The sequence below is a fragment of the Mixophyes fleayi genome, chromosome 1 (genome assembly GCF_038048845.1).
Source record: "Mixophyes fleayi isolate aMixFle1 chromosome 1, aMixFle1.hap1, whole genome shotgun sequence".
Taxonomy (NCBI): domain Eukaryota; kingdom Metazoa; phylum Chordata; class Amphibia; order Anura; family Limnodynastidae; genus Mixophyes; species Mixophyes fleayi.
Genome location: NC_134402.1, coordinates 145230618 through 145255709, shown reverse-complemented (window position 1 = coordinate 145255709; position 25092 = coordinate 145230618). Strand labels below are relative to the sequence as shown.

The window sequence follows — 25092 nt, the reverse complement described above, 5'->3', positions numbered from 1 at the left end:
TTATCTGCCTTATTTTCATAAGAGTACAAAATATAGTGAATGGTTCTAAAACCAGTTATAAATAACTTACTGTGTATCACTTTTCTTGACATGTACAGTTAATCCATGGTTTAATTTTTCTAGGTCTGTTATTAATGAGAATAATATGTATTTTGATTTTTCTTCAGGTATGTGTTTAGCAGTAAATCCTACATCCTCATTTGGCAAAATGATCAAGCTTTGACAGAGTTTGCAGACACCATGAAAACAAACGGATGTAATACTTAAGACTCAAACACAAAACAAATGTGTGTGATCCCATCAGTGCAACTTCAGAAGAAGATTAGTGCTCAGTTTTCACCAAAGTTCGACTTCATAAAAACGTTTTTATTGTTCTAGCAGAACAGACAATAGTTTGTTACAGCTTTTTTTTTTTCACCTGTCAATATTAAAAATATACAAACTGAATGAAGGGAGCTCATATAAAAGTGTGTGTACCTTATAAATTCAGAAGTGGGGGTGTTATTTGGAAAAGTTACCAATATCCGAAAATTTGTATAATTAATAAAGGGAAGATGCATGCATGTGCAGCACTGTAAATTAAGTATGACTTAAAAAGAAATAAAATTAAATCCTGGTAGTATAATGTCATGACTTGGACACAGAATAATAAGTAAATCTACTCAACAATGGTACAACATGTCAAAAACCAATCAGTAGGCATACTGAAGGGATCACCCCAACCTCGCACTATAATCCAAGCTCCATGGCTTGTACCTTGTTCCAAGGCTGGGGAGAAACATATGCCTTGGTAAACAAGGACATGTATGGAGGTGAAATAAAACTCCTGGGCTGTTGGGCACTGACCTATAATATCGAGCTGATAATCAAGGCAGTATTCAACAAAATTTCAATAAAAAAATAAATAAAAAAAAAGGATATGTAGGAAACCAGGATGACGTTAATAAGCTTATTAAAAAACTCGATGTTTCACATGGATTATCTAACTAAATCAAGGATTTATCAAGTGTTATAACAAACTAGAAAATGAAAGATATTCCCAAACTCCCTTTGTAGTTCAAGTGCTACAGTGTAGGTACAAGCTGTGGGACCAGGCCTCCTATAGTTCAGCACACCCACAGTTCAAGTTGGGATGCTGAACCATAGACTAATGACAGGACAAAAGGCAACTTAGTATTACAACATTTGTGAGTAGGTTACATACATGACCTAGTCATCATAATTAGCATAGACAATTGCTTCACCGCAGTTATATTATGGGATATAATCAATCTGCCAAAGCTGAACCTGTCAACAGCCAGACTGTTGACACCAAAACGTTGACAGTCAGAAACATTGACAGGTTCAGTGTGTCTACGTGGCTAAAATGGCAACATATGTTACTGTCGACAGGTAGTAAAGCAGACAGTCATTGTCAACAGTCGCAGTAGCTGAAGGAACAATACATAACAAAAGAAAAAGCGTGCCGCACTACGGTTAATGTGTATCGGGGCGGGCAGGAGAGGATGCAACATGCTGTGTTTTTTTTGTTATGAATTAACGGCTTGTGCCGACATTTCCATTTGAATGTTGACAGTTACAAACATCGCCATTTTAATCATGCAGACACACCGAACCTGTCGATATTTCTGACTGTCGACATTTTGGTGTTAACAGTCTGGCTGTCGGCAGATCATACCCAACCCATATTTACAAGCACTTAAAAGAAAATAACCTTTTGTCAGTTTTGTATGAATTTGGCATGCTTGACAAAATTAACAAATCAATGCAGAGTAGAAATGTTTGTTTATTAGAAATTGGAGCTAGCTTACAAAATGGGCTGATGTTCGAAACAAAGAACATTGAAATCAGTCAAAGATTGAAACCAGATTTTTTTTTTCTTTTTTAAAAGCACAATTTTTGCAATATTGGAGGCAACTATGTTAGAACTAACAACTGCGTGTGTCTATACAGCTTTCTTCCAAAAGTTTCTAGTAGTTCAACACACTACGAATGCTGTAGAGAAAAAATAAAAATTCAATAAAAAAATATTAATAAAAATGCAACAAACATAACCATATACAGCAGTTACATATCTGTGCGTTGTAGAACAAATTCTAAAATTAAGAATTATACACTGCTAACAAACATTTTTTTTTTCATTCTTCAAACATGTAAGAATATAAAATTACTATTTTATACAAAAATAAAAATCTACCCTGCTGCTTTCAATTAGTTTTAAAGTTGTTTTTCAATTATTTTTTTTGTATCAATGCTGCAAATCTGTTGACATATGTTTGCAAAAGTGATCAAGACCCAGATTTAAATGCATCATTGCTTTGCCTTAGATGTGGCATATGTATTTATGCAGAGGGGCAGTAAAGTGGCTAAGTAGTTAGCACTTCTGCCTCACACCACCGAGGTCATGAGTTCAAATCCCAACCATGGCCTTCTGTGTGGTGTTTGTATGTTCTCCACGTGTTTGCGTGGCTTTTCTCCGGTTTCCTCCCACACTACAAAAACATACTAGTAGGTTAATTGGCTGCTATCAAAAATTGACCTTAGTCTCTCTCTGTCTGTGTGTGTTTGTGTGTATGTTAGGGAATTTAGACTGTAAGCTCCAATGGGGCAGGGACTGATGTGAATGAGTTCTCTGTACAGCGCTGTGGAATCAGTGGCGCTATATAAATAAATGGTGATGATGATGATATTGTTTTTGCAAAAGCACAGTAACTAGAGTAATAGAAGTGTGTTTATTACAGCATATTCACAATAAGCTTACCTCTTCCCATCATGCATCAGTTCAAAGGCTTCATTAATAGAACTGAAGGGCAAATTATGAGTCACAAATTCATCAACTTTAATTTTTTTAGCCATGTATTCAGAGACCAACTTGGGTACACTCTCTACACTCTTCCAACCTGTAATAGAATTAAACTGGTCACATTTAGTTTTTTTTTTTCCCCTTTACTTTCAGGATTTTTATAAAAAGGTATTACATGATCTACAAAGTGCAATTAGATGAACACTACAAAATCACAAGAGTATAGCTTGGGGGAAAAGAATGAAACTTCTCAAAGCACAAATTTGACATTGAGTTGCAGCAGTATTTTTTTGTTTTGTTTAAAATAACAGTGAAAACACATGTCAAGCAAGTTTCAGGTGTTTATTACTAGCATTTTCCCTTCTAGCTGTCTGTACGCTTCCGCAACATGTATACCATGGATATACCGTGGACAGAACAAGATTTGTTTTGAAAACCGGAGTGCTATTGCAAAGCTAGAAAACAGTGGTAGTAAGTACAGGTATAACACTTGAAACAACGGTTTCTATTATCAGCGCTTTACTAATAAAAAATTTCTACAGAACTCAGGCATGAGCATTTATAAAGATGGAAAAATCGCTAACATTACCACCCCTCACAAGAACCTGGAATCTTCCCCGATTATAAAGGACAGAAAATACAGATATTGAAGAATACATTTTATTTACAAAATACTGTTGAAGCCTTTTTTTGAGACATTAGTTAAAAGACCTTAGTGGCACCAATTATCACAGTGTAGGTACTAAAGAAGTATGGATTTAAGGAAAATAGACTTTGAATGCTGTGTACTGCGATCAGGGTGTCAGCAACTGAATAAAACAGTCATATAGGGGCATATACAATTGACGGCGGGATCACCGAAAATCCCGCACTCAAAAAATATTACAGTTATTACGGTAATCCTGCACGGGAAAACCGTTAATACGATCCCACCGTCAATTGAATATGCCCCTATATGACTGTTTTATTCAGTTGCTGACACCCTGATCGCAGTAGTGAATTCAAAATGCTGCTTCATCATCAGAAGAGGAAATCTTATGACGTTACCAAGACCTCACCCAGCAGAAGGCAGTCCTGCCAGCTAGTGCTATCGGACCATGTAAATAGAGGCAGCTCAATTATATATTTGCATTTGCATCCCTGTCACATAACTATGAAAAAAAAAAAAAAAAAAAGTCTTGGGGGGGGAATTCAATTGGCCGTGTTACTGCCAAAAGTAACGCTGCTTGCGCTCTATTACCATTAATACGGCAATTGTAACCCAGATTTCTGCGTTACAAATTACTGTACTACCGGTAATAGTCCGCAGGCCATGTTAATTTTGGCAGCAACAAGGCCAATTAAATTCCCCTCTTAAAATACATCAGATTATGCCTTTTTATTTCTATTTAATGGAATTAAAAATATATTCAATATGGTACAAGAAGAAAGTCATGGCTCTCCTAAGATAAAGACAAAATTCATATAGGTAAACTATTTTGTTTTTCTTGTGGTTAACATCAAACAAAAACACTCAAGAACAGCAGCAGACAGTTCTCATAGGAATACTACACAAGGGAGTCACCAAACCACTTTGTTGTATACAAATGCATCTCCACTGCTAAAAAACAAATTATTTTCAGTGTGTCCATTTTGTATGTTGCATAAAAAGCTACTTACATTTGTATTCATTAGATATTTTGGTGGTCATACATTTTGCCTGGTATAAAGTTACAAAACTTTCATTAGCCCGAATTTAAATGATGCCAATCTCACCTCCAAAAGCAGTTCCTTTCCATGTGCGCCCAGTGACCAGCTGAAATGGACGAGTTGAGATTTCCTGTCCAGATGCCGCCACACCCACAATGACGCTGACACCCCAGCCTTTGTGGCAGGCCTCCAATGCTGCTCTCTAAATACAATTATTTTTTGACAAATGATACAAGACAAGACTAGACTTTGTAACTCAACTGTAAAAGTGGCTGTCCACGTAACTAAAATTAAGTACATATTGCATGCGGAAAGTACACAGTGAAAGTGTATTAATCAACTGCACAGAACATGGAGGAAATTTAGCAGTTATTCAGAGGGATAGGAACTCAAACAGCGACACCTAAATTCTTTCAACCCTACTTGCTTCTCATCTTCAATAAAAATGTATCTTTCCTACAACTACTCAGTCTGTCCTAATCTAGCTGCCTTTTTCTACACCACAATCACTTCAACCTTAGATCTTTAAGATTGCACCAGTCTTTGGCAATCCAAACCTCAAGCATGGTACACCAGACAAAACCTATACCTGCAAAAGTGCTACCGAACTACTGATAGTCACTGAAGATGATGATATTCCATCACAAACTACTACTACAAAAAAATTTTTTTACAAAAAAATCAAAGTTCTTACATCGTACAACACAACTACTTCACTTTTCTAAAAATCAGTCTTAAAATCTGACACCTCTTTGCCAACTTCAAATCACTTCTCTACCAAACTGCACCACATCCCACTGCTGCTTTTGACACCATTGAGCACAATATTCTCCCGCACGCCCTTCATGACAGTTCTTTACCGATTCACTTTATAATCAACCTCTCCTTCAGCATTTCTACATCTGGCGAATCCTCCTCTCTCACAATCTGTTGGTGTCCCAGAAGGCTCAGTTCTTGGCCTTGTGTTTGATCAACCTACATCTATCCTCATGACATAGTTTGCTCATTTGGTCTGTAGCATCACCTCTACACTGATGCCATCCAAATCTATCTATCCTTTTCTTTGAAAACCCACCTCTTTATTAGAGCCAACCTTAATTTTACCTATATTACTCTGGTACAGCCCCATAACTCTCCAAGTTGTGCCTTTTCCTCCAATAGGCTGTAAGCTTCCTCCATACCACTCTTTTCACACCTGCATTTAATTTTGTCTATATCGTATGACCTGTTTTCCCCACTGTCCAGCACTGCGGAGCACAGTGGCACCTTACAAAACAATAGATTGTACTTCAAACTCTACAGTTCAGTGCAACGATAATGAAGGCAGCAGGAAAGCAGAGAGCCATTTGAACAGACAACAGGGTACAGAAGCACGAGTTCTACTATTTCACTGTATTGGCCACAGTATATAGCCAAGTTTTAGTTTTATTTTAGCTGCGAAAACCATTTGATAAATACATATTAAATACTAATTTTATTTGTAGTTTACTATGACATAAATAAAATGGGTTGTGATTGTATGCAAGCTGAGGTGCACTCTCCATGCAAAGAGGCTCAGAAAGATCATTAGCTAAAAAGACTAGCAAACCATTGAAATCTCACCACCCCCAACCCTCACATCAGCCACATACACACAACATTACTACCCCCTTCTTCTGCTGGTTATCCAAGCTAGGCTGACCATTTGAAAACAGCACTTCTTTAGGCCAGAAGTTGGGCAACCGTGAATGCAGGCTGCTACACTGCAGCACTCCTAAGTCCTACAATAAATAATAAACAGCCAAGCACCAAACATGTTAGTTTAGCATGCAGCAGTCATTATACATATATTGCAGGGTTCAGTCATCACACTCTTGGACAACCTGAACCTTTTTGCTCTCTCACTGAAGTCCAGCACAATGAGAAGAGGCGGCTAAATAACATTTTCAGGGTTTAATGATCCTGTAATAGGTGGTCGGCCAATAGAATAAAAATAAATAAATATATTATAGAATAAAATGTTTGAGGTACATGTATTAAATTACAAAACAAATTATATCATATGTGGTTATTACCATAACGCCAACATTTCCAATACACTCAAAAGAATAGTCTACGCCTCCATCAGTCAGTTCAACCAGAACTTCCTGGATAGGTTTTTTGTAGTCTGCAGGACTGATGCACTCAGTAGCTCCAAACTCTGTAGCCTTTGCAAATTTTTCCTTGTTGAGGTCAATTCCGATAATGCGAGTAGCACCAGCTACTTTACATCCCATAATAACCGCTAGACCAACCCCTCCAAGGCCAAACACTGCACATGTTGAGCCGGGCTCCACCTGGAATGAAACAGCAGATGCACTTTTCAGACTTTTTAATCAGAGGGTCAGATAGAGGACTACATTTTTTAATACATGTTTTCATTTACAACAAACAACAGAGATTGCAAAAGTCAAACAGCAAAAATGTTGGTGGCAATTACAAACATGAAGACACTAAACATCCAAATGCCCAGAGGCTAATAAGAAATTATAATAAAAAAACATTTTTTTATTTACCAATATCAGAAGTGAGAAAAATCACAAAATATATAGATCGTTAGAATACTGCAATTCCTAGGTAATGGTCTATTTGCCTGGACTGCATAACTAACTTACAACATAGAATTTAGCCACATATCAGTGTTATGAAACCCATTGATAGCTATCATAGCTAGGCAATGGTCCAGTGAAGTCTTAACCATTGCTTGGGCACTTTGCTGATATCCAGTGGTCCCCCCTCTCCCCTCACATGTTAACTGTGCATGCATATATGTATATAATGGCAAGTTGAAGGTTCAGGTAACCTGTTTTTAAATATTGCCAAGCTGACTGGCTGCACTGTGTAGGAAGCTGCGTCAACCACTGGCCAAAAACAGGGAGATGCTCACGCGGTCCTGCTATGGGATCACATTCCTTTGTATGGTTAAAAGATAAAAACGGGTGCCCATTGTTTCACGCTGACTCAAGCAGACTTCCAGGAGCCCAGCACCACAGGGTGCCAACTGCTATGTGAGGGATGGGGGCGGGAGTGGTGATAGGTTTGCAGAGGACCCTGCTATAAGCAGGCACCAATCCAATGAGGTATCCTTATCTAAGCCCCTTCATGCTGAATTCACCCCATCATGGAACCCCTCACTAGGGACAAAAGGTAACTTCACCCCATAGATGGGACTCTCCTGCTCGGGACAGTCTTGACACTGGGGTTAAGGCCTGAGTTAGACTGATTGCTGGATAGGGACTACTTCTATGGACTTTCAAAGCTTCCCCGGACTTGGTTACGAAACTGACAAAAGCAGGGGAACAGTAAACTGGGTACCTACCTTGCAGTAGAGGTGTGAACAAATCCAGCACATCTGGCAGCTCATCACTCTGGGAAAGGCAGTGATTGACAGCTCTATTGGGAAAGGGGCGAGTGTTGGGCTTAAAGTGCGGAGTACCGCCTGGTATTTTCGCCTAAATTGATTGATATCTCGTTTGTGTGATATTCCACAATAACCATATCTTGGCTTATTTCCAACTGTTGCCCTTAACTGGTCTAAAGGAAGAGCGTCGTATTACGAGACCCTTGCTTCATAAAATACTACAGAGAGGGCATTAAGTGAGTGACAGAATGACATGTTGTTGGATTTGGGACACTGTTATAGCAAGTACAAATCTACTGTTGCCCCAAATTATTACATTGCTTTTTTTTGCCTTTGAGTTGGCTTTTAAAGATAGGTATTCTAGGCAAAACCAAAGCTATAGCACCAACCAAATGATGCAATTACAATCAAAGTCTCAAATAGTATATCAAGGTGACATATAAAGTTTTTAAAATATTATATTTGGAATAACACTCCCTGCTATAAAATTATATGGATATTAGAAGTCACAGAAATTCTGGTACCATATAGAAGCATAAGGATGTAGGCAGAGTGCATTAATACAGCGAACCTGAGGCAACTTCATATCCGTAATAATTTACAGTAGGGATGCTATATTCCTTATAATGCTCAAAGGTTTCTGAAGTAGGATTTACTCTTTAAACAGATGCATATATTAACATTAATTGTGAAATCTATATTATAATCTCTTCCTTGTTTATCCATCTCTGGGAGTCCATAAACAATCTTCTGCGTATTAGTATATATTAAAATTATGAACCTAAATGTTTCAAAGAGGAGCTAAAAATTTTGTAGGTAAAAGGCGTGAATGAAAAGAAATAACCATGTCCCAAACACAGATGTATTAGTTCTCCTTTCCGTTAATTGGCAGAGAATAGGTTATACTAAAAGGAATGAACCACAGCATAAATCTGCTCACCTTGGCAGTGTTCAGAGCAGCTCCATATCCAGTTGAAACACCACAACCCAACAAGCAGACTTTGTCCACAGGAGCAGAGTCCTCTATTTTAGCAACAGAGATGTCAGCAACAACTGTGTATTCAGAGAAGGTGCTGGTGCCCATGAAGTGGAAAATCTGCTTCCCTTTGCAGGTAAAACGGCTAGTACCATCAGGCATGAATCCCTGACCTTGAGTAATCCTGTTACACAAACAATGAGACTTGGTTCAACAGCAGTCAGACTTTATACGCTAGAAAATCTTCACAAAATAAATACAGCATAACCAGTAACACTAACTACACAGTTTGTAGCAAGAACAATCAATTTAAACTTCACAAAACATTAAAGACCTATAAATAAACACACAAATATATTTAAAGGAAACCATGAATATTCACAGTAACAATTGATATAGAAATTTATACTACCTGATCTTTTGACATAAGTTGGTTTTAGGATTCAAGCAAAATTTGCATTCTCCACATTGCGGAATATACAAAGGAATAACTTTGTCTCCTGAAAAATATAAAGCCATTAACAATTTGCTTTGTTTTTCTCCCCATTAAACGTTTTATTTTCAACAGCTACAGTGACAAACACAACTGCAACTCACATTAGACAATTTACCTATAACAGCTAATCACATTTTTGAAAATATTGCATACTGAATAACTTTATTAAAAATTAATGCTGTATATCTTCTACATGTATTCTAAGAAAATCATTCCTTAGAAATGTATTATCCACACAAATTTATGCCTCTGGTTTATCTACCTTCCATACTGTCTGAACACTAAAATGGACCACCTAGCAAAACACCCTATCCTGCAAGAGCATTAAAATAGCCCAAACAATGTAATAATAAACAACAATGTCCCCAGTTACAAAATACAAAAACTCCACCAATTCTATAAAAGAAATCAGGGCATATTCAATTCTCCGAAAGTCCCGCGGCGTTAAAACTACTACCAGCGAGAAAATTACCGTATTAACTGTTTTCCCCGCGCACTATTACCGTAATAACGGTAATAGTGCGCGGAACGCAGGATTTTCAGCGTTTACGCCGACAATTGAATACGCCCCAAAGTGTTTCTAAAACTATGAAGAGTTCAGTGTGACACTAGTGTCATACACTTTCTCAAAACATCACCATTCAGAGCACACCAAGACCTGACTGTAAGGAGTGGGGTGTCATATTTCTGAGAATGGGTCCATTTTTAAAAACAAAAAAATCCATAGCGGACAAGCCTGTTGCAGAATAACGAATAAATAAAATGCCACAAAGCTCTGGAAACAACATACAGCAATATATGCTTTACTATTGTCATAAATATGCCAGTTTACATAGGGATCATGTTCACCCTTGTGTAAGCACTTTCATAACCACAAATACAGACTATAAAATTGTGAAAGACGTGCAAGTTAATTTTATTTCTATGTATCAAGGATGCCAAAAATTTACAGTAGAACCAGCACCATCTTAGCCACATCAGGACACATTTACAAGGTATTATATTCACCCATAAAATGTTACCCAGCATTCACCACAACAAGGCATAAAAGCCAATTAGAAATGTCTTGCCAGTACACAAGTCCTCAAAGAGAATGCAAGGCCGGCATTTCTACACAGACATAGCAATTCTTTATTGGAAGAGGGGTTTATGTTGTGGTCACTGCAGTTGAAAGCTATACAATGCATATGGGTGAATATGAAACAATCAATGTGTATGGGTCTTTACAATGATTTAGCAGATTATAAAAAAATATATGCAATATTCAAAGTAAAATGTGACATTTTACAAAATATTACCCATTTCAATTAAAATAAATGGCAAAAACTATGAAAGTTTAAAATAATCCATATCAGTACAATTCAACATTTAATTCATATGGAATGTACTTCAACATCACTAGAGCTGCAACAGCCCAAAAGGTCAGTTATCAGGAATAAAAACAAACAATAAGCAATCTTCTAGTGTGAATGAGAAGTAACCCATGTTGACATATCAAACAAATTTTAAATGATAGACCCTTAGCATTCATGTATCCAATAGTTTTTCTATTTAGATATATACAGATTGCACTGGTAAAGCTAAACAATGATGGGTACTGCCTGGAAATTATTAAGGGGCAAAATAACACAACTTGGACCCCATGCCTATAAAGAGTCCCATATACAATTCACAAAACAACAAAGCAGGTGGAAGACAAACAATAAAAGATATTGTACAAAATGAATGTTTCTTGATGTAAAATATTCTTTTGCAGTATTTACACTGGTAATTAAAACAAGTTTTTATTTTACATAGTTACATAGTTGATGAGGTTGAAAAAAGACACCAGTCCATCAAGTTCAACCTATTTTGGATCTCCTGCGATCCTGCACTTATATTTGTAATTAATCCAGAGTAGGCAACCGCCCATCTGTTTCAATTTTGAAAATCCCCCCCAGACTCAATATTGCAATCCAATTTTTACCCTATATCCACTACTATCCTTTATTTTAAATTAACGGTCGTATCCCTGGATACACCTTTCCGCTAAAAATTTGTCTAACCCTTTCTTAAACATATCTATTGAATCTGCCATCACAACCTTCCCTGGCAATGAATTCCATATCTTGACTGCCCTTACTGTAAAGAACCCCTTCCTTTGCTGGTTGTGAAATTTCCTCTCCTCTAACCTTAGGGGATGACCACGTGTCCTGTGTATGGTCCTTGGGGTAAAAAGTTCCCATGAAAGCTCTCTGTATTGACCCCTAATGTATTTGTACATAGTAATCATATCTCCCCTTAGACGCCTCTTTTCTAAAGTAAACATGCCTAAACTGGCTAACCTTTCCTCATAACTTAATGACTCCATACCCTTTATCAATTTTGTCGCCCTTCTCTGAACCCTTTCTAGTTCCAAATTATCTTTTTTATAGAGTGGTGCCCAGAACTGTACTGCATATTCAAGATGAGGTCTTACCAATGATTTATACAGTGGCAAAATTACACTGTCTTCCCTTGCATCTATGCCCCTTTTTATGCATGCCAATACTTTGTTTGCCCTTGCAGCTGCTGCTTGACATTGAGCACTATTGCTAAGTCTACTGTCTACGAGCACTCCCAAATCCTTTTCCATTATAGATTCTCCCAAATTAATTCCATTTAATTTATAGATTGCGTTCTTGTTTTTGATCCCTGAATGCATAACCTTACATTTATCTGTGTTAAACCTCATATTCCATTTAGCCGCCCAATCCTCCAGTTTATTTAAGTCTCTCTGTAGAGAAGCTACATCTTGCTCTGATTTTATTACCTTACAGAGTTTAGTGTCATCTGCAAAAATAGAAACTTTACTCTCTAAACCATCACCAAGGTCATTAATAAATATATTAAAAAGGAGTGGTCCCAGCACGGAACCTTGAGGAACTCCACTTAAGACCTTTGACCAATTAGAAAATGTTCCATTTATCACAACTCTCTGTTCCCTATTCTCTAACCAGTTTTCGATCCAAGTACAAATTTTGATTTCTAGACCCAGTTCCCTTATTTTGTAAACCAACCTCTTGTGTGGCACTGTATCAAAGGCCTTTTTATGAGCACTTTATGAGCATTAATCCAGTTTTTTGAACGGTAAAAGACAAACATTGTTGGATAATGATGTCAGAATTTATATTATAAGTTTCACTTTATAATTCAGTCAATCATATTAAACATATTGCACTATGATTTTTTTTTTATTTATTATTTTGCATTAAACACTGGATCACTAAAAAATCTTCGAGGAATTTATTCTGAACAGAGAACATTTTGAACTATCGCTATATAATCATTGCACAACAGAATCGTGAGAGATTGGAAACTTTATCTTTGCACGAAGTGACTGATATATGAAGAGACATCGATCAAGTATAAAACATTGATTAGACACACAAGCGCCTCCTTCTACCTGCTTTCTTGTTTTGTGAATAACAAGTACTGCATTTCTATTTGTATCCATACAGTGTTTATATTGCCATGCAGCTAGTATTCAATTAAAAAAAAGAAAAAAAATTAAAAATAATAATAATAAAAAAAAAAAAAATGGCAGAGGGAGGGCCCGGGGAGAAGTGGTGTGAGAACTACGGACAAGTAAGGCAACAGGACGGCAGACAGAAGTGTGACAGCGCAGATCACACAGACAGATTTTAGCTTTTCTTCACAGTATTGTGGATATGTACTTACCAGCTTTAACTTTTGTAACTCCTTCCCCAACACTCTCCACAATGCCAGCTCCTTCATGACCAAGTATCACTGGGAAACATCCTTCAGGGTCAGCCCCACTTAAAGTATAGGCGTCAGTATGACATACAGCGGTGGACATGATCTGCAAAATTGGGCACAGCAATAAACACTCATTCACATTTATACAATGCACTTATAGAAACCTTAACCAAAGTTGTTGACTGTTACCACAGACATCCTTTTTTTTTTTTTTAATCCATTTTTCAAGGCCTACAATATGCTACATAGGAAATCCCTCAAATGACTGATATATGCAAATAGACGAACCTAGCACGGCAAGAAATGGCGTAATTGATTGAAGCAAGTGCACACTGGGATAATAGTAGCAGTTTCATGGTTGAAAAGGCAAAATCTAGTTCAGTAAACAGTCAACCTGGGCGTTGTTCAGATTTCAGAGACATAAGTGTAAATGAAAAGGACAATAAGAGACTTTTATATTTATTGGTTCTTATTGCCATCACTATAAAACAAGGCAAACTACTCACTCAGGAAGTGATTAGTATTTTAGTTTCAAATGCTGCAGACTTATTGCTATATATTTAGAGGGCAGTAAATGAAACGGTTACCTTAATTCGGACTTCATGAGCTTTAGGGGGCGATACTTCCACTTCCTCAATTGACAGGGGCTTCCCCGCTTCCCAGGCAATTGCAGCTTTGCATTTGATTACCTACAAAAAAAAATATATATATATATTATTAATAATAAATATAAAAACTACAAAGGGATTAAAACAATATGCAACATTCCTGAACCCTGCAGCAATTTCTATACTGATTTTTACAACCCTAGCTTTGATATAAAATTCTTTATTATCTTCTGCAAACTTCCTTAATAACTGTAAATGAAGATTAGCTTGTCGTCATTCTAAATATTTTAAAACACACATTTCAAGCGATAGGTAATTCTAAGTCTGCCATAAGTGAAACTTATGAGACTTTGGCAACATATACAGAAAAAGAACAGATATTAATAAAATTATAGGCAGGATGCAAAAAAATATATACACAAGTAGTAAACAGAAGACACAAATGTGCAAAAACAGTAAGTGCAAATTTGCTTTTCACGTAATATGTGAAGCGAACGGCGTGTTTCCAGATCACACGTAACATACATGATAACAATTAACTGTTAAACATTTGTCCATAAAACATGATTATCACAATTGCCGATATTGTGGCATTTCTGGTTGTGGAGTGGTTTGGTTACCAGGTGGGTATTCTATGTTGGGGTTACCCATAGGTTGAGCATGTTGTGTATTGTGTACCGGGTTTGGAGGGTTATTGTTGCCTAACATGGGTTGCCCCCGCTGGTACATAGGATAATGTCCGTCATAATAGTAAGGACTTGGAGGAGGTGCCTGCACCCGTGAGAGGAGTCTGTCCATGAATCCCATCATACAGTCACGATTTTCGCGTAACACGCGTTCCTGCATGTTCATGATTTGCATGAGGAAAGAGTCCTGGAGATCCCGCTCATTGTCCATGAAACGCTGTAGTTGTGTATTCTCGTGTTCCCTCATGGTGCTGTCCATCTCCCGCAGTTGATCCATCATGACAGTTGTCATTGTTTTAGTTGCTTGTTCCATTTTGTTGGGCCTTTTGCGTTTTTCAGGAACGTTGTAAACTGTACGTAGAAAAAAAACACAGTAAAACATACATTAGAATATATAATGTGGCAGAACAAAAAAGCAGTGTTGTACGCTGATATGTGCGTGAGGCCTCCTCCCTCTTGCCCAGTAGTTTTGCACTGCAACATATGCGTGTTAATGTTTTAATACTTTGAAGTGTATTATATTTGTCTTTTGGGCTTTTTGTTGATATAGTTCTATTTTTTAAGTTATGTAGATATATTGGTATTTGGCTTGCATTTCTGTTGATATAGTTCTCTGTTTTTGGCAGTTATGTTTATACAGTTAATTTTTTTTTGCCAATTATGTAGATATATTGGTATGTATATATAGTTGGTTGTTATGTGAGATTATTAAAGATACTTACTGTTGGAGCGTAAACTGGGACCTGGCGTAGACTCTGACACCTGCACTGGTTCTGGCTGCGTTTCTTGCGAAGTATCTGTAACGACTTGCGCAGCAGGGAATGGCTGTGAAACTTTTAGTTCGTCACAAGAAACGTTGGTGTCATCTGTTGCAGAATCTTCTATTATTACCGTTGCGGCCCCGCTTGTCTGTGTGCTCTCTGGTGGTGTTGGTATAGCCGCATCCACATTGCTAGAAGATGACAGTGCAATTGGATTTGTCAGAGGAGAATGTCCAAAGACCATATTGCACTGGTCATAAAAGGGCCAGTCCATTCTTGCAGCGCCACTTTTGCGCCTGTTGTGGTCATGGACTTTAGTGTGCTGCTTCTTCAGGGACTGCAATGTGTTCAGGACTTGTTGCTGTGTCCTCTTTATGCCATGTTGTGTGAGTATTTTGGCGATGTTGTAGTACACTATGGCATCCTTCACAGTCCCAGTCACTTGCCTTCTAATTTCTTCCTCCTCTCTGACATTCTGCAGCTCACGCACCTCTTCCTCCATCCAGTGTGTCATTATTGCTGTTAATACACACTTTTTCAGTGAAATAAAAGCAATTTTCTCCAATAAACTCCTATTCTGCTTCAGCTTTATCTGCACTCCACCATTTCTCCTAAACTCCTTCTAGAATCTTCCAGGGGCTCCAACCGATGACATCATCCTCCAGAGACAGTCAGACAGCCAATCAGATTGTTTTCTGTGCAACCCGGGTTAAAAAACCCGGGTTGCACCATTCATAGTGCAGGCGACCCGGGAATTACCCCTTGATAAATCTCAGGTTGAAGACCCGGGATTTTTGAGTTGTTCCATTCATACTGCACCAAGACCCGGGTCGTTTGAGCTCGCCCTGGCAAAAACCCGGTATTTTGGTGCAGTATGAATGGGGTATAAGTATGAGCAGAGCACATCTGTAAAAAAAAAACCATACAATATATACAATTTAAGGTCAGTTGGTAGATGTGACACAGCAACCTATAAACTACTATGATATCACTAGTAAGCAGCAGTAGTGATCACAACTCCTTTTTCTATGTATCTACATTCGCGATGATTACTACCCCGACACTCCTTTGGTAACTGTACGTTATATGTACAAACGTCAGTAGGTGGAATGCACTTTTACTGAAAATAAGGTTGTATCATCAGTAACCCATGCTAAAGACTTTGCCAATAGATAATACACAAATAAGATAGTGACACTTGCAGTCTAAGAAAACAGCCTATTCCTGGAGTGTCATTACTGTTGAGCACACTGAGCAGTAGTTCAAGTTCACAGCTGCTAACACACGATCCCACTCGTCACAATACCGAGGGCCCCACAATTCGTCCAGCCACAGCCCACAGTACAGCAGTAATCCCTCTCTCCGCTGACAGCTCACCTTCCCCGCTGTGTCCATGATCCACGTTGTACTGCGAAGCTCACACTACCGTACACTAGATTTCCACTCCCACTCCTTGCCGACTAAAAGGCGCCTTGCACGCCCAGCACCTGCATTAGACGTTGTCATATGCGCCACCTACAGCACAGAAGGACCCTAGACATTATTGACAAGTTGCTGAAATCAGAGTATTTTGGCCACCCACATTTCTATGCACCAATACGTGTTGTTTTTTTACAGGATGCGTCTGTCTTTAACATCCTTTCAACATAAACAAATCTAAGTATTGTAATTCACTGCGATAAATGGTATTATGGTTTCTAGAAATTAAAACATTTATTTGCAGAAGCTAGATAACTTATTTTGATATGTCACCGTTTTACCCAGGGATACTATATACCTAAAAAGAAATGGTATGATATATTTTCACACATTTTCCTATACACTTGATTTATTAAAGGATGTTGTAGTCCTGCATGACTCCACTGTAACTACTAGCCTACAATATTTCTATTTTACAATAGTTCTATGCTATGTGGCATAAGTAAGTTTTATGATTTTTTTTTACATGAAACTAGTGTGACAGATTCAGAGCTTATTATAATAGTGTTTCAGTCAATGATAGTTCTACATGAAGAAATATGTATAGATAGATATATTAAAAATGCTTACCATGTGGTCTAGTCAGGTTCAGTACAGTAGTTACATTTTTGTTACCAACCTGAGTTGCTTGTCTGACCAATAGAGGTGAGCATACAGATACTCTTTAGGCAGTCCAGCGGGTTGCCATTAGCAAGTGAGTGACTGAGTGGAGACACTTATGTGGGAAAGTCACCAACACAAAACTTGTGTAGTCTACTGAGGTTGGTCCAAGGGAGATCTCTGTGGAGAGAAAGACTGAGGGACTCTGTGGTAAGTCCCCTGCTCCTGTTTTACTGCCAATTTTACCATGGCAATGGAGGCCAGCAGGAGGTACCCGTAGCTAGAGTATTTCTTGACTCTGGAGTTGCAAAGAGGTCAGGAATGTGGGAGTCATGGATTGCATCCCAGCAGATATAGACCTTATAAAATTAAGGCAGATAAACAACATAAATAAAACATAAGATCACCAGACAATAACTGCTCATTTGAAAGTTTCTTGGATCCAGGATGTGGGAGATCTTGACATTATAACACTCCTCCCCTTTACCTGGGCTACTGAATATGTTCTGAGCAACCCATTGGAATCCAGCACATTTTGTTTATTTCATTCAAGACAAAAGCAAGCATTTTCAAGTGCAGATTTTATTTTAAAGACCTATGTGTAGAATCCTGCTGTTTGCTATTATGTTAAGGCGGGTTGATGCCAAATAGAGAACCACAGCCCTAACTCTATCAGATTCTGCGAAGCCGAAGAGGCTTCAGCAGATTCCCATAGGAAATGATCCTGAGATGGCGTTACCTGTCTGCGCAATGCAAAGCTTATCAAAGCTTGATGCATTGCAGAACATAGCAGTCCCCATAGTAATCTATGGAGACTGATGCTGCACGGTATTTGCTTAAACGGAGGAGATTTCTGTGAAATGACATCCGTTAGGCAGTTAATGCATAGCAAAATACTTAAAAGATGCGGAAACATTAGTTTCTGCATATTTTAAGTGTCAAATAAGCTTGATGCATAGACCCCTTGGTGATATTTAGATAAAAAATAAACACATTTGCTTTTAGTTCACTTTCTTGCAATTTGAATAAATTGCCCATTTTGGGTAGATTTTCTTTGCCATGTTAGGAGATCTAAACAAATAGGTATGCGTAGGATCTGTTTGTCACAGTAGTTATCACTTGAGAATTTCAGTTTGATCTAGACCAAAATATTGAAATTTCACTGCTTTATAGGTACATATTCATGTATTCCGTTTGTCTCAGGACATCCATATGCCCGCATTACACTGACACCTAGCCAATTTCCTAGTCAAATAATAATCATGGCCAACCACTATGTATTGATTCAATTATTTTTATTTCTCTTTATAGCTGTTATCCAGTTCTTTATGTAGAATTTCAGAGCTAACCAGTTACGATATCTCAGTGTGGATGGCTCAGCCATGCTACTTGCATGGCAGTCATGCTTTCAGGGCAACCTGCATGCCTGAATAAACTTCACCATGCTCATCTCCACAACTTTGGCCTCCTCTTTGTCCCAGGTTTTTTTCCCACACTTCTTTATGATCTGAAAGGAAGTAGGATTCTCTATACAGATGATTCTGTGAAACACAGAGAAAACAACATGCATTGAGTAAGAACAGTGTGCTACACCAAACTTTGGAAGCCTTGGATGTACTTTGGTTCCGTGTTGCTGGATCCTTGCTTCGTCTGCCTTTCTGTAAGGAAAGGGTTGACAGAATTGATGCCCACTTGTCTTTCTGCTTCAGGGAACTGCTCATCCTCTGACTCATTACTCTAGCTGGACCAGTTCTAATGAAAAATCAAAACCCAATATTGAATATGAAATTTCAAACATTTCAAACATACCATCTGGATCAATGTTCATCTTGCCCGTGTGACCTTAGCAAGCAATGCCTAGTTCTCAAGTGAAGGCTTGGTGGATAAATTGTTGTGGTACTCCTGCTGTTTCTCTCATGCTGCTGGCTCTCAGAGCTACCGCTGTTCCGTGACTCCTCTGCAGCCGTCTCGAGTTACCTCTGTGGTATCAGCCTGCTCTCCTCCAGCATTGAACTCCGCTGTTCCAGTGACTCCTCCACCACTACCTGAGTTACCTGTATCGTGTCAGCTCCGGTTCTCTCATTCCGCTGCCTCTCAGAGCTACCGCTGTTCCGTGACTCCTCTGCAGCCATCCCGAGTTACCTCTGAGGTACCAGCCTGCTCTCCTCCAGCATTGAACTCTGTTGTTCCAGTGACCAGTGACTCCTCTACCACTACCTGAGTTACCTGTATTGTGACAGCTTCGGTTCTCTCACGCTGCTGGCTCTCAGAGCTACCGCTGTTCCATGACTCCTCTGCAGCCGTCCCGAGTTACCTCTGTGGTATCAGCCTGCTCTCCTTCAGCATTGAACCACTGCTGTTCCAGTGACTCCTCCACAACTATCTGAGTTACCTGTATCGTGTCAGCTTCGGTTCTCTCACTCCGCTGCTTCTCAGACCTACCACTGTTCCGTGACTCCTCTGCAGCCGTCACGAGTTACCTCTGTGGTATCAGCCTGCTCTCTTCCAGCATTGAACCACTGCTGTTCCAGTGAGTCTCCTACCTCCTTCTGGCTCCTCCTCACCTCTCTGCTGTATACTCTCTCTCGGGGCCGCGACCTGCAGAATAGGTGCCGCTAAGTCCATACTAACTTGCGGGGGTTCCTGGTGAAAACCACCTACCCGTTAGACTCCACACCCGTGAGAGAGCTCAGTCATATTCAGCAGAGTCCGGGAATCCATAGTTCGGCCGAGACAACCGCGACACCAATATACAGTGCCAGCAAGGGAGTCTTGAATGTACCGGTTTCATTGTCATAGCCAGCTACCAGCTTCACCCCGTTTACCACATGCAGAAAGTTTGATAGAATGGAAAATCCTTCCATTTTCTTCATGTAACAGTAGCCTTCTTGTTTCTCAAAGTTTCTGATGGATGTACTTGTGTTTGCTGACAGTTGAGAGATGCAGCCCCATCTGCATGATGCATTGCTTTCATTTTTAATTGTGAATAAAATTTCACCTTGCATCATGTGGTTTAAAAGTTTCCAAAAGCCACAGTTGATGTCAGGTGGAACAGGCTGAGCAATGGCACACAGAGAGGTTTGGATGTGTCAGGTTTAGCTTACATTTCTTCATATGTTGCCACAGGTATTTTCTTGCAAAACAAGCCTTGGAAAGCAGCAAAGTGAACCATGACATAAGGCCACGCATGCACAGTAAAGATTCTGTGTCAGAACCCAGCGTTATTAGTGCAAAAAAGCCATCGCATGGACAAAGATGCATCTATGGAAGATAATCTTAAATTCATGCCACTGAACTTCCTGGCTTGGGAAACAGATGTACCTCCTCAACAGTCACACAAAACACTTTACTACATAGCTAAGGTCGTTGCCCTAAATCAAAAATCATTGTTTATTTCTAGGTTGCTATAAATTCAGCAGCGCTAGGCAGGCAGCATATAAACAACATGGTGTTACAGCAATATTGGATGAGATAATAAAACCCTAGAACTTCTTCACGAGGTCTTCGTCTATAGCAACGCTCTTTCCAAAGAATATGTTCCAGAGTACTCGATTGTCCCTAGGTTTTAACTTGTGGTATGATGGGCTTAATAAATATGATATTGCTAAATGAGGTGGACAGGATATGATAGGAGTTAATAGATGTTAATTTAGAGCAGCAAGATACAGTTCAAAATACTGGCTAAAAGTCATGGCAGGCAGAGATCTATAGTGCATTCTATAAACAAGCTGTGGTCAAGGTTGGCTACGTTCAGTAGTAATACCAGTAATACAAGCTGTGGTCAGGGCTGGCAGAATTCAGTACAAAATTTCATCAGGCCGAGGTTAGGGCAGGAGGAGGTCAAAAACGAATCCAGATAAAAAGCAGTGGTCAAAGGCAGGAGGAAAAAGGCAAAGTCAAATATATATAGAATATCCACATACATGCTTCCAACTCCCCATCTTGGAAGAGTTAATTTCTGATGTAAATATGCACTTTTTATAGGTATCATCTTTTTCTAAACCCCTTTTTATTTTGGAAACGAAAACACAAGCTGCCTCTTAATAAATTGACGTTTTGTGTCACTTTCATTTGAAAAACATGCACGTTGCAATATTCAGAAGTGTAATCATTGATTTGTGATTATTCAAATTTAAACCTTAATACATCCTGGCTGTGGTCTGTGCCCGCAGTGCATGTCAGAGCTGTAAGCAGGGGTAGGGGCGCATTAGCCCCACGGGCCAGTCCTCCTTTGGCTGGGTCACTGGACCACCTGCATTTTATTCCTTTCAAATAGGCTGCTAAGCCCTCCCCTGGCTGTAAATATTCAAAAAATGTTGCCTCAGAGAAGGATTTGATAATATTGTTAGACTATGGCATGCCAAAATTAAACCAGGTCTGTTTAATTTAGAAATATTAGTATGATGGGAATTATGTCAAAATGTGGTGAAGTATGATAGTATGTGATGTGATGATAGTAAGATAAGGTGTATATGCCAAACCAATGCACTCATCTCAAACCTTGCATATCATGAGTAGTCTAAGACGCCTGTCTGTTGACCTTATTAACATGCTTCTCTCCAAGAATGAGATTAACCTTGAGGTACAGAGATAGCAGAACAGAATTCTAGGGAAAATCTCCATGAGAAGGTTTGCAAACTAGGGTAATATAACTGACTAGCTAAAAAATACAGAACATTGTAGTGACACCATAATACTTGAGGTGTTGTAATTTAGCAAAATAAAATCTGCTCTGTTTATCTCTGTTTTAAATGGCCTGTATAACATTTTAGGCATCCATATATTTTCATAGAGTAACATTTCCTGCTGCTGACAAAGTTTATTTGCACAATGCCTGTAATTTAAGCTTAATTTGACAGTATTCATATACTGTTTATGGTATTGTCCATTGAATTTGTATATGAAAATGATTTAATGGCAAAATAGTTCAGTTAGACCAGATAATTATTAAACTAGAAAAATATCCAAAGTACTCTTAGTAGCTCCAAAGTATTACAAAGGCTATGCATATAAATAACAAGGTGTCAAAGGCATACATTTCTACCTTTTCTGGCCAGTAACCATTTCAAAACTGTTAAGGTAGTAGGTAAATAATACAGAGAGTTAGTTTAGGCCCATATTCTTGTCTAACATGCCGAACCCCTGGAGTTCTGTCCATCTTGACCAGGTTAGGTTTATTAGGGCAATAGGGAAGCCACTGATAATATCTGTAATATTGATTGAACCTACTTGTTTAGTGTCATAATTCAGTTTTGTCCTTCCACCCCACTATTTATCTGTGTACAGTATTCTTCACCGCTGGAACAATTTAAAATTGGTTAATATTTTTCATACATAATTTTGAATGGTGTTGCCACTTTCACCATTACTACTTGCGTTAGCGGTTGAACCTCCAGTATTTGTCATCTCAATAACAAATTTAAAAGGATTAAGAGGACAGTGGTGAATCTTGAATCTTTTAAATGTGCTTTATTTGCGGCTGACCTTGTGCTTAGCATACTTGAGTCCACAGTCTATTTAATGAATTTGCTTTCCTGATTAGCATCTTTACCTAGGTTGCAAATTAATGTTGCCAAGTATCCCTTAACTCAGTGGATTCCAAACTTTTTCAGTTCAAGGCACCCTTATGGTCTCCAAATTTTTTTCAAGGCACCAATAAGCAAAAATAATTACCAAGTAGTCCCCCGCCTTGCTTACCACTGGCCCTGGCCGAGGCACCCCTGTGAGATCTCTAAGGCACCCCAGGGAGCCTAGGTGCACAGTTTGGGAACAACTGGCTTAACTTGTATCCTCTACTCCTGGTATCCCTATTTCCTTTTTAAGTTGACGTAGCCCTCAAAGGAATACCTAGGGATTTAAATCTCCCCTCTGATTACAGATATCTGGAGGGTTAACTATATTCCAATTACTTGACTTTTATAAGTGGGACACACTACAAGTTCTGTTGCCTTTGCATATAAGTCCCACTGCAGGATCTCATAGTATACAACAAAAAGCGTCTAAATTTAACTGGGTGTTATTTATCCTCAGATCAAAGCGTCTGCCATGTTTTATGCTAGGTTTTCTGGGGGCCTGGGATCTGGTTGCCAATATAAGGTGGCTCACCACCCCAAATAACTCATTAACATTTCCCAATGGGATATTTTAGGTGGTATTGAATATTTAGTTAATTCTAGTACACTTATCTGGGTTTGTGACTATTTGAAGTTGATTTTAGGGCCAACTAATCACTTCAAAACACATTCTCTCTGTATCTGTAAGAGATTCCGAGCTCAAGTGTGTCTGTATGACTTCCATTGAATCCAAGCAGATAACTTCTCAATGGGGTTCTCATTCTTGCCCAGCGTTATCTCTTCTAGAACATTCTCTTCTTGGATGTCACATAAGTACTTCTATATCCATAGTGGATCTGGGATGCTTTTTGCTCAGACAAGCAATTAAGCCTGAGAGAATATTATCATAACTTTTAACATTCATTTTGTTAGACCCAAGTTTGGCTCTGACATCTGATCTATTCTCACTTGAATTTGAAGTTACATGTTTATACTCTACTGGGCGGGAAAATTTATAAAACTCTGTCCAGGGAGGAAGACATTGAAAACAATATATAATTGGAGACTGGTCAGATGGTTGGCCTAATCTGGCTAAAATGTCCAATGCATTTCATTGACAAAATGCTTTTAAAATACTGCATGGTACAACATTTCAGTATGCTTGATAACTTTGATAGTACAGTATACCCTAATTGCTACACATGCTTCCCACAATTAGGAAACTTGTTTAGTTTTTGGTGGGAGTGTCCATTGGCTTTTGGAGGAAGGTGTTCTTGCATCCAGTCTATGTTTCATTGCTCCTGAATTGAATAGCTACTTTATTGACATTAATGGGTTCATTTAGAAAGTATGGCAGCCACAACGATCGGTGCCCCGTCTTTCATGTTATCCCTATAAAGTTCCCTGCCTCCTTACAATATCTATATAAACTTATTTTGCCCTGCTTCATTACCATATCTCTCCTTCCTTTGTTACTGTGTTCTGGTTATATATAGCTCCCTAATCTACAGTCATGGCCAAAAGTTTTGAGATTGACACAAATATTATTTTTCACAGAGTCTGCTGTCTCAGTTTTTATGATGGCAATTTGCATATACTCCAGAATATCATGAAGAGTGATCAGATGAATTGTAATTAATTTCAAAATTCCTCTTTGCCATGACAATGAACTTTATCCCAAAAACAACATTTCCACTGCATTTCAGCCCTGCCACTAATGGACCAGCTGACATCAAGTCAGTGTTTCTCTCGTTAACACAGGTTAGAGTGTTGATGAGGACAAGGCTGGAGATCACTCTGTTTTGCTGATTGAGTTAGAATAACAGACCGGAAGCTTTAAAAGGAGGGTGGTGCTTGAAAACATTGTTCTTCCTCTGTTAACCATGGTGAGCTAAAAGCGAACACATGCAGTCATTATTGCTTTGCACAAAAAGGGCTTCACAGGCAAGGATATTGCTGCTTGTAAGATTGCAACTATTTATAGTATAATCAAGAACTTCAAGGAGAGAGGTTCAATAGTTGGGAAGAAGGCTTCAGGGTGCCTAAGATCGTATAGCAAGCGCCAGGACCATCTCCTGAAGTTGATTCAGCTGAGGGATCAGGGCACCACCAGTGCCCAGCTTGCTCAGGAATGGCAGCAGCCATCTGCACGCACAGTGAGGTGAAGACTTTAGGAGGATGGACTGGTGTCAAGAAGGCCAACAAAGAAGACACTTCTCTCCACGAAAAACATCAGGGACAGTCTGATATTCTGCAAAAGGTACAGGGATTGGACTGCTGAGGACTGGGGTAAAGTAATTTTTTCTGATGAACCCCTTTCAGATT

General features: G+C 38.8%; 2 protein-coding genes across 3 annotated transcripts in view; one reads left to right on the top strand and one right to left on the bottom strand.

The window, feature by feature from the left end:
* Window positions 1-1423, top strand: part of LOC142143522 (complement C3-like) — a 183812-nt gene extending 182389 nt beyond the window's left edge. The window contains exon 41 of the mRNA XM_075201418.1: window positions 168-1423. Coding sequence (XP_075057519.1) covers window positions 168-267 — 100 coding nt within the window. The 3' untranslated portion in view covers window positions 268-1423. The remainder of the gene's footprint in view (window positions 1-167) is intronic.
* Window positions 1424-1768: 345 nt separating this feature from the next.
* On the bottom strand, window positions 1769-16638 carry LOC142143528 (alcohol dehydrogenase class-3). Of its 2 annotated transcripts, XM_075201432.1 has the most exons (10): window positions 15098-15686; window positions 14368-14726; window positions 13669-13770; window positions 13043-13184; window positions 9260-9347; window positions 8812-9031; window positions 6547-6807; window positions 4559-4694; window positions 2762-2900; window positions 1769-1995 (listed from the first exon to the last, which is right to left on the bottom strand). In XM_075201432.1, exons 1-10 carry the CDS (start codon window positions 15648-15650, stop codon window positions 1971-1973), a joined length of 2025 nt encoding a protein of 674 aa, XP_075057533.1. In that variant the 5' UTR covers window positions 15651-15686; the 3' UTR covers window positions 1769-1970. The 2 variants fall into 2 exon arrangements, with proteins under 2 accessions (XP_075057533.1, XP_075057541.1); XM_075201440.1 differs by lacking the exons at window positions 14368-14726; window positions 15098-15686 and adding an exon at window positions 16514-16638.
* Window positions 16639-25092: the final 8454 nt, after the last annotated feature.

Excerpts from the sequence above, each read along its gene's own strand:
- LOC142143528 (XM_075201432.1), bottom strand. The coding sequence starts at position 15,650 with ATGACACACTGGATGGAGGAAGAGGTGCGTGAGCTGCAGAATGTCAGA. Across the intron at positions 14,727-15,097 it reads TCCCAGTTTACGCTCCAACA|TTTACAACGTTCCTGAAAAA; the intron begins GTAAGTATCTTT and ends TTCTACGTACAG. Across the intron at positions 9,032-9,259 it reads AACTTATGTCAAAAGATCAG|GATTACTCAAGGTCAGGGAT; the intron begins GTAGTATAAATT and ends TTTGTGTAACAG.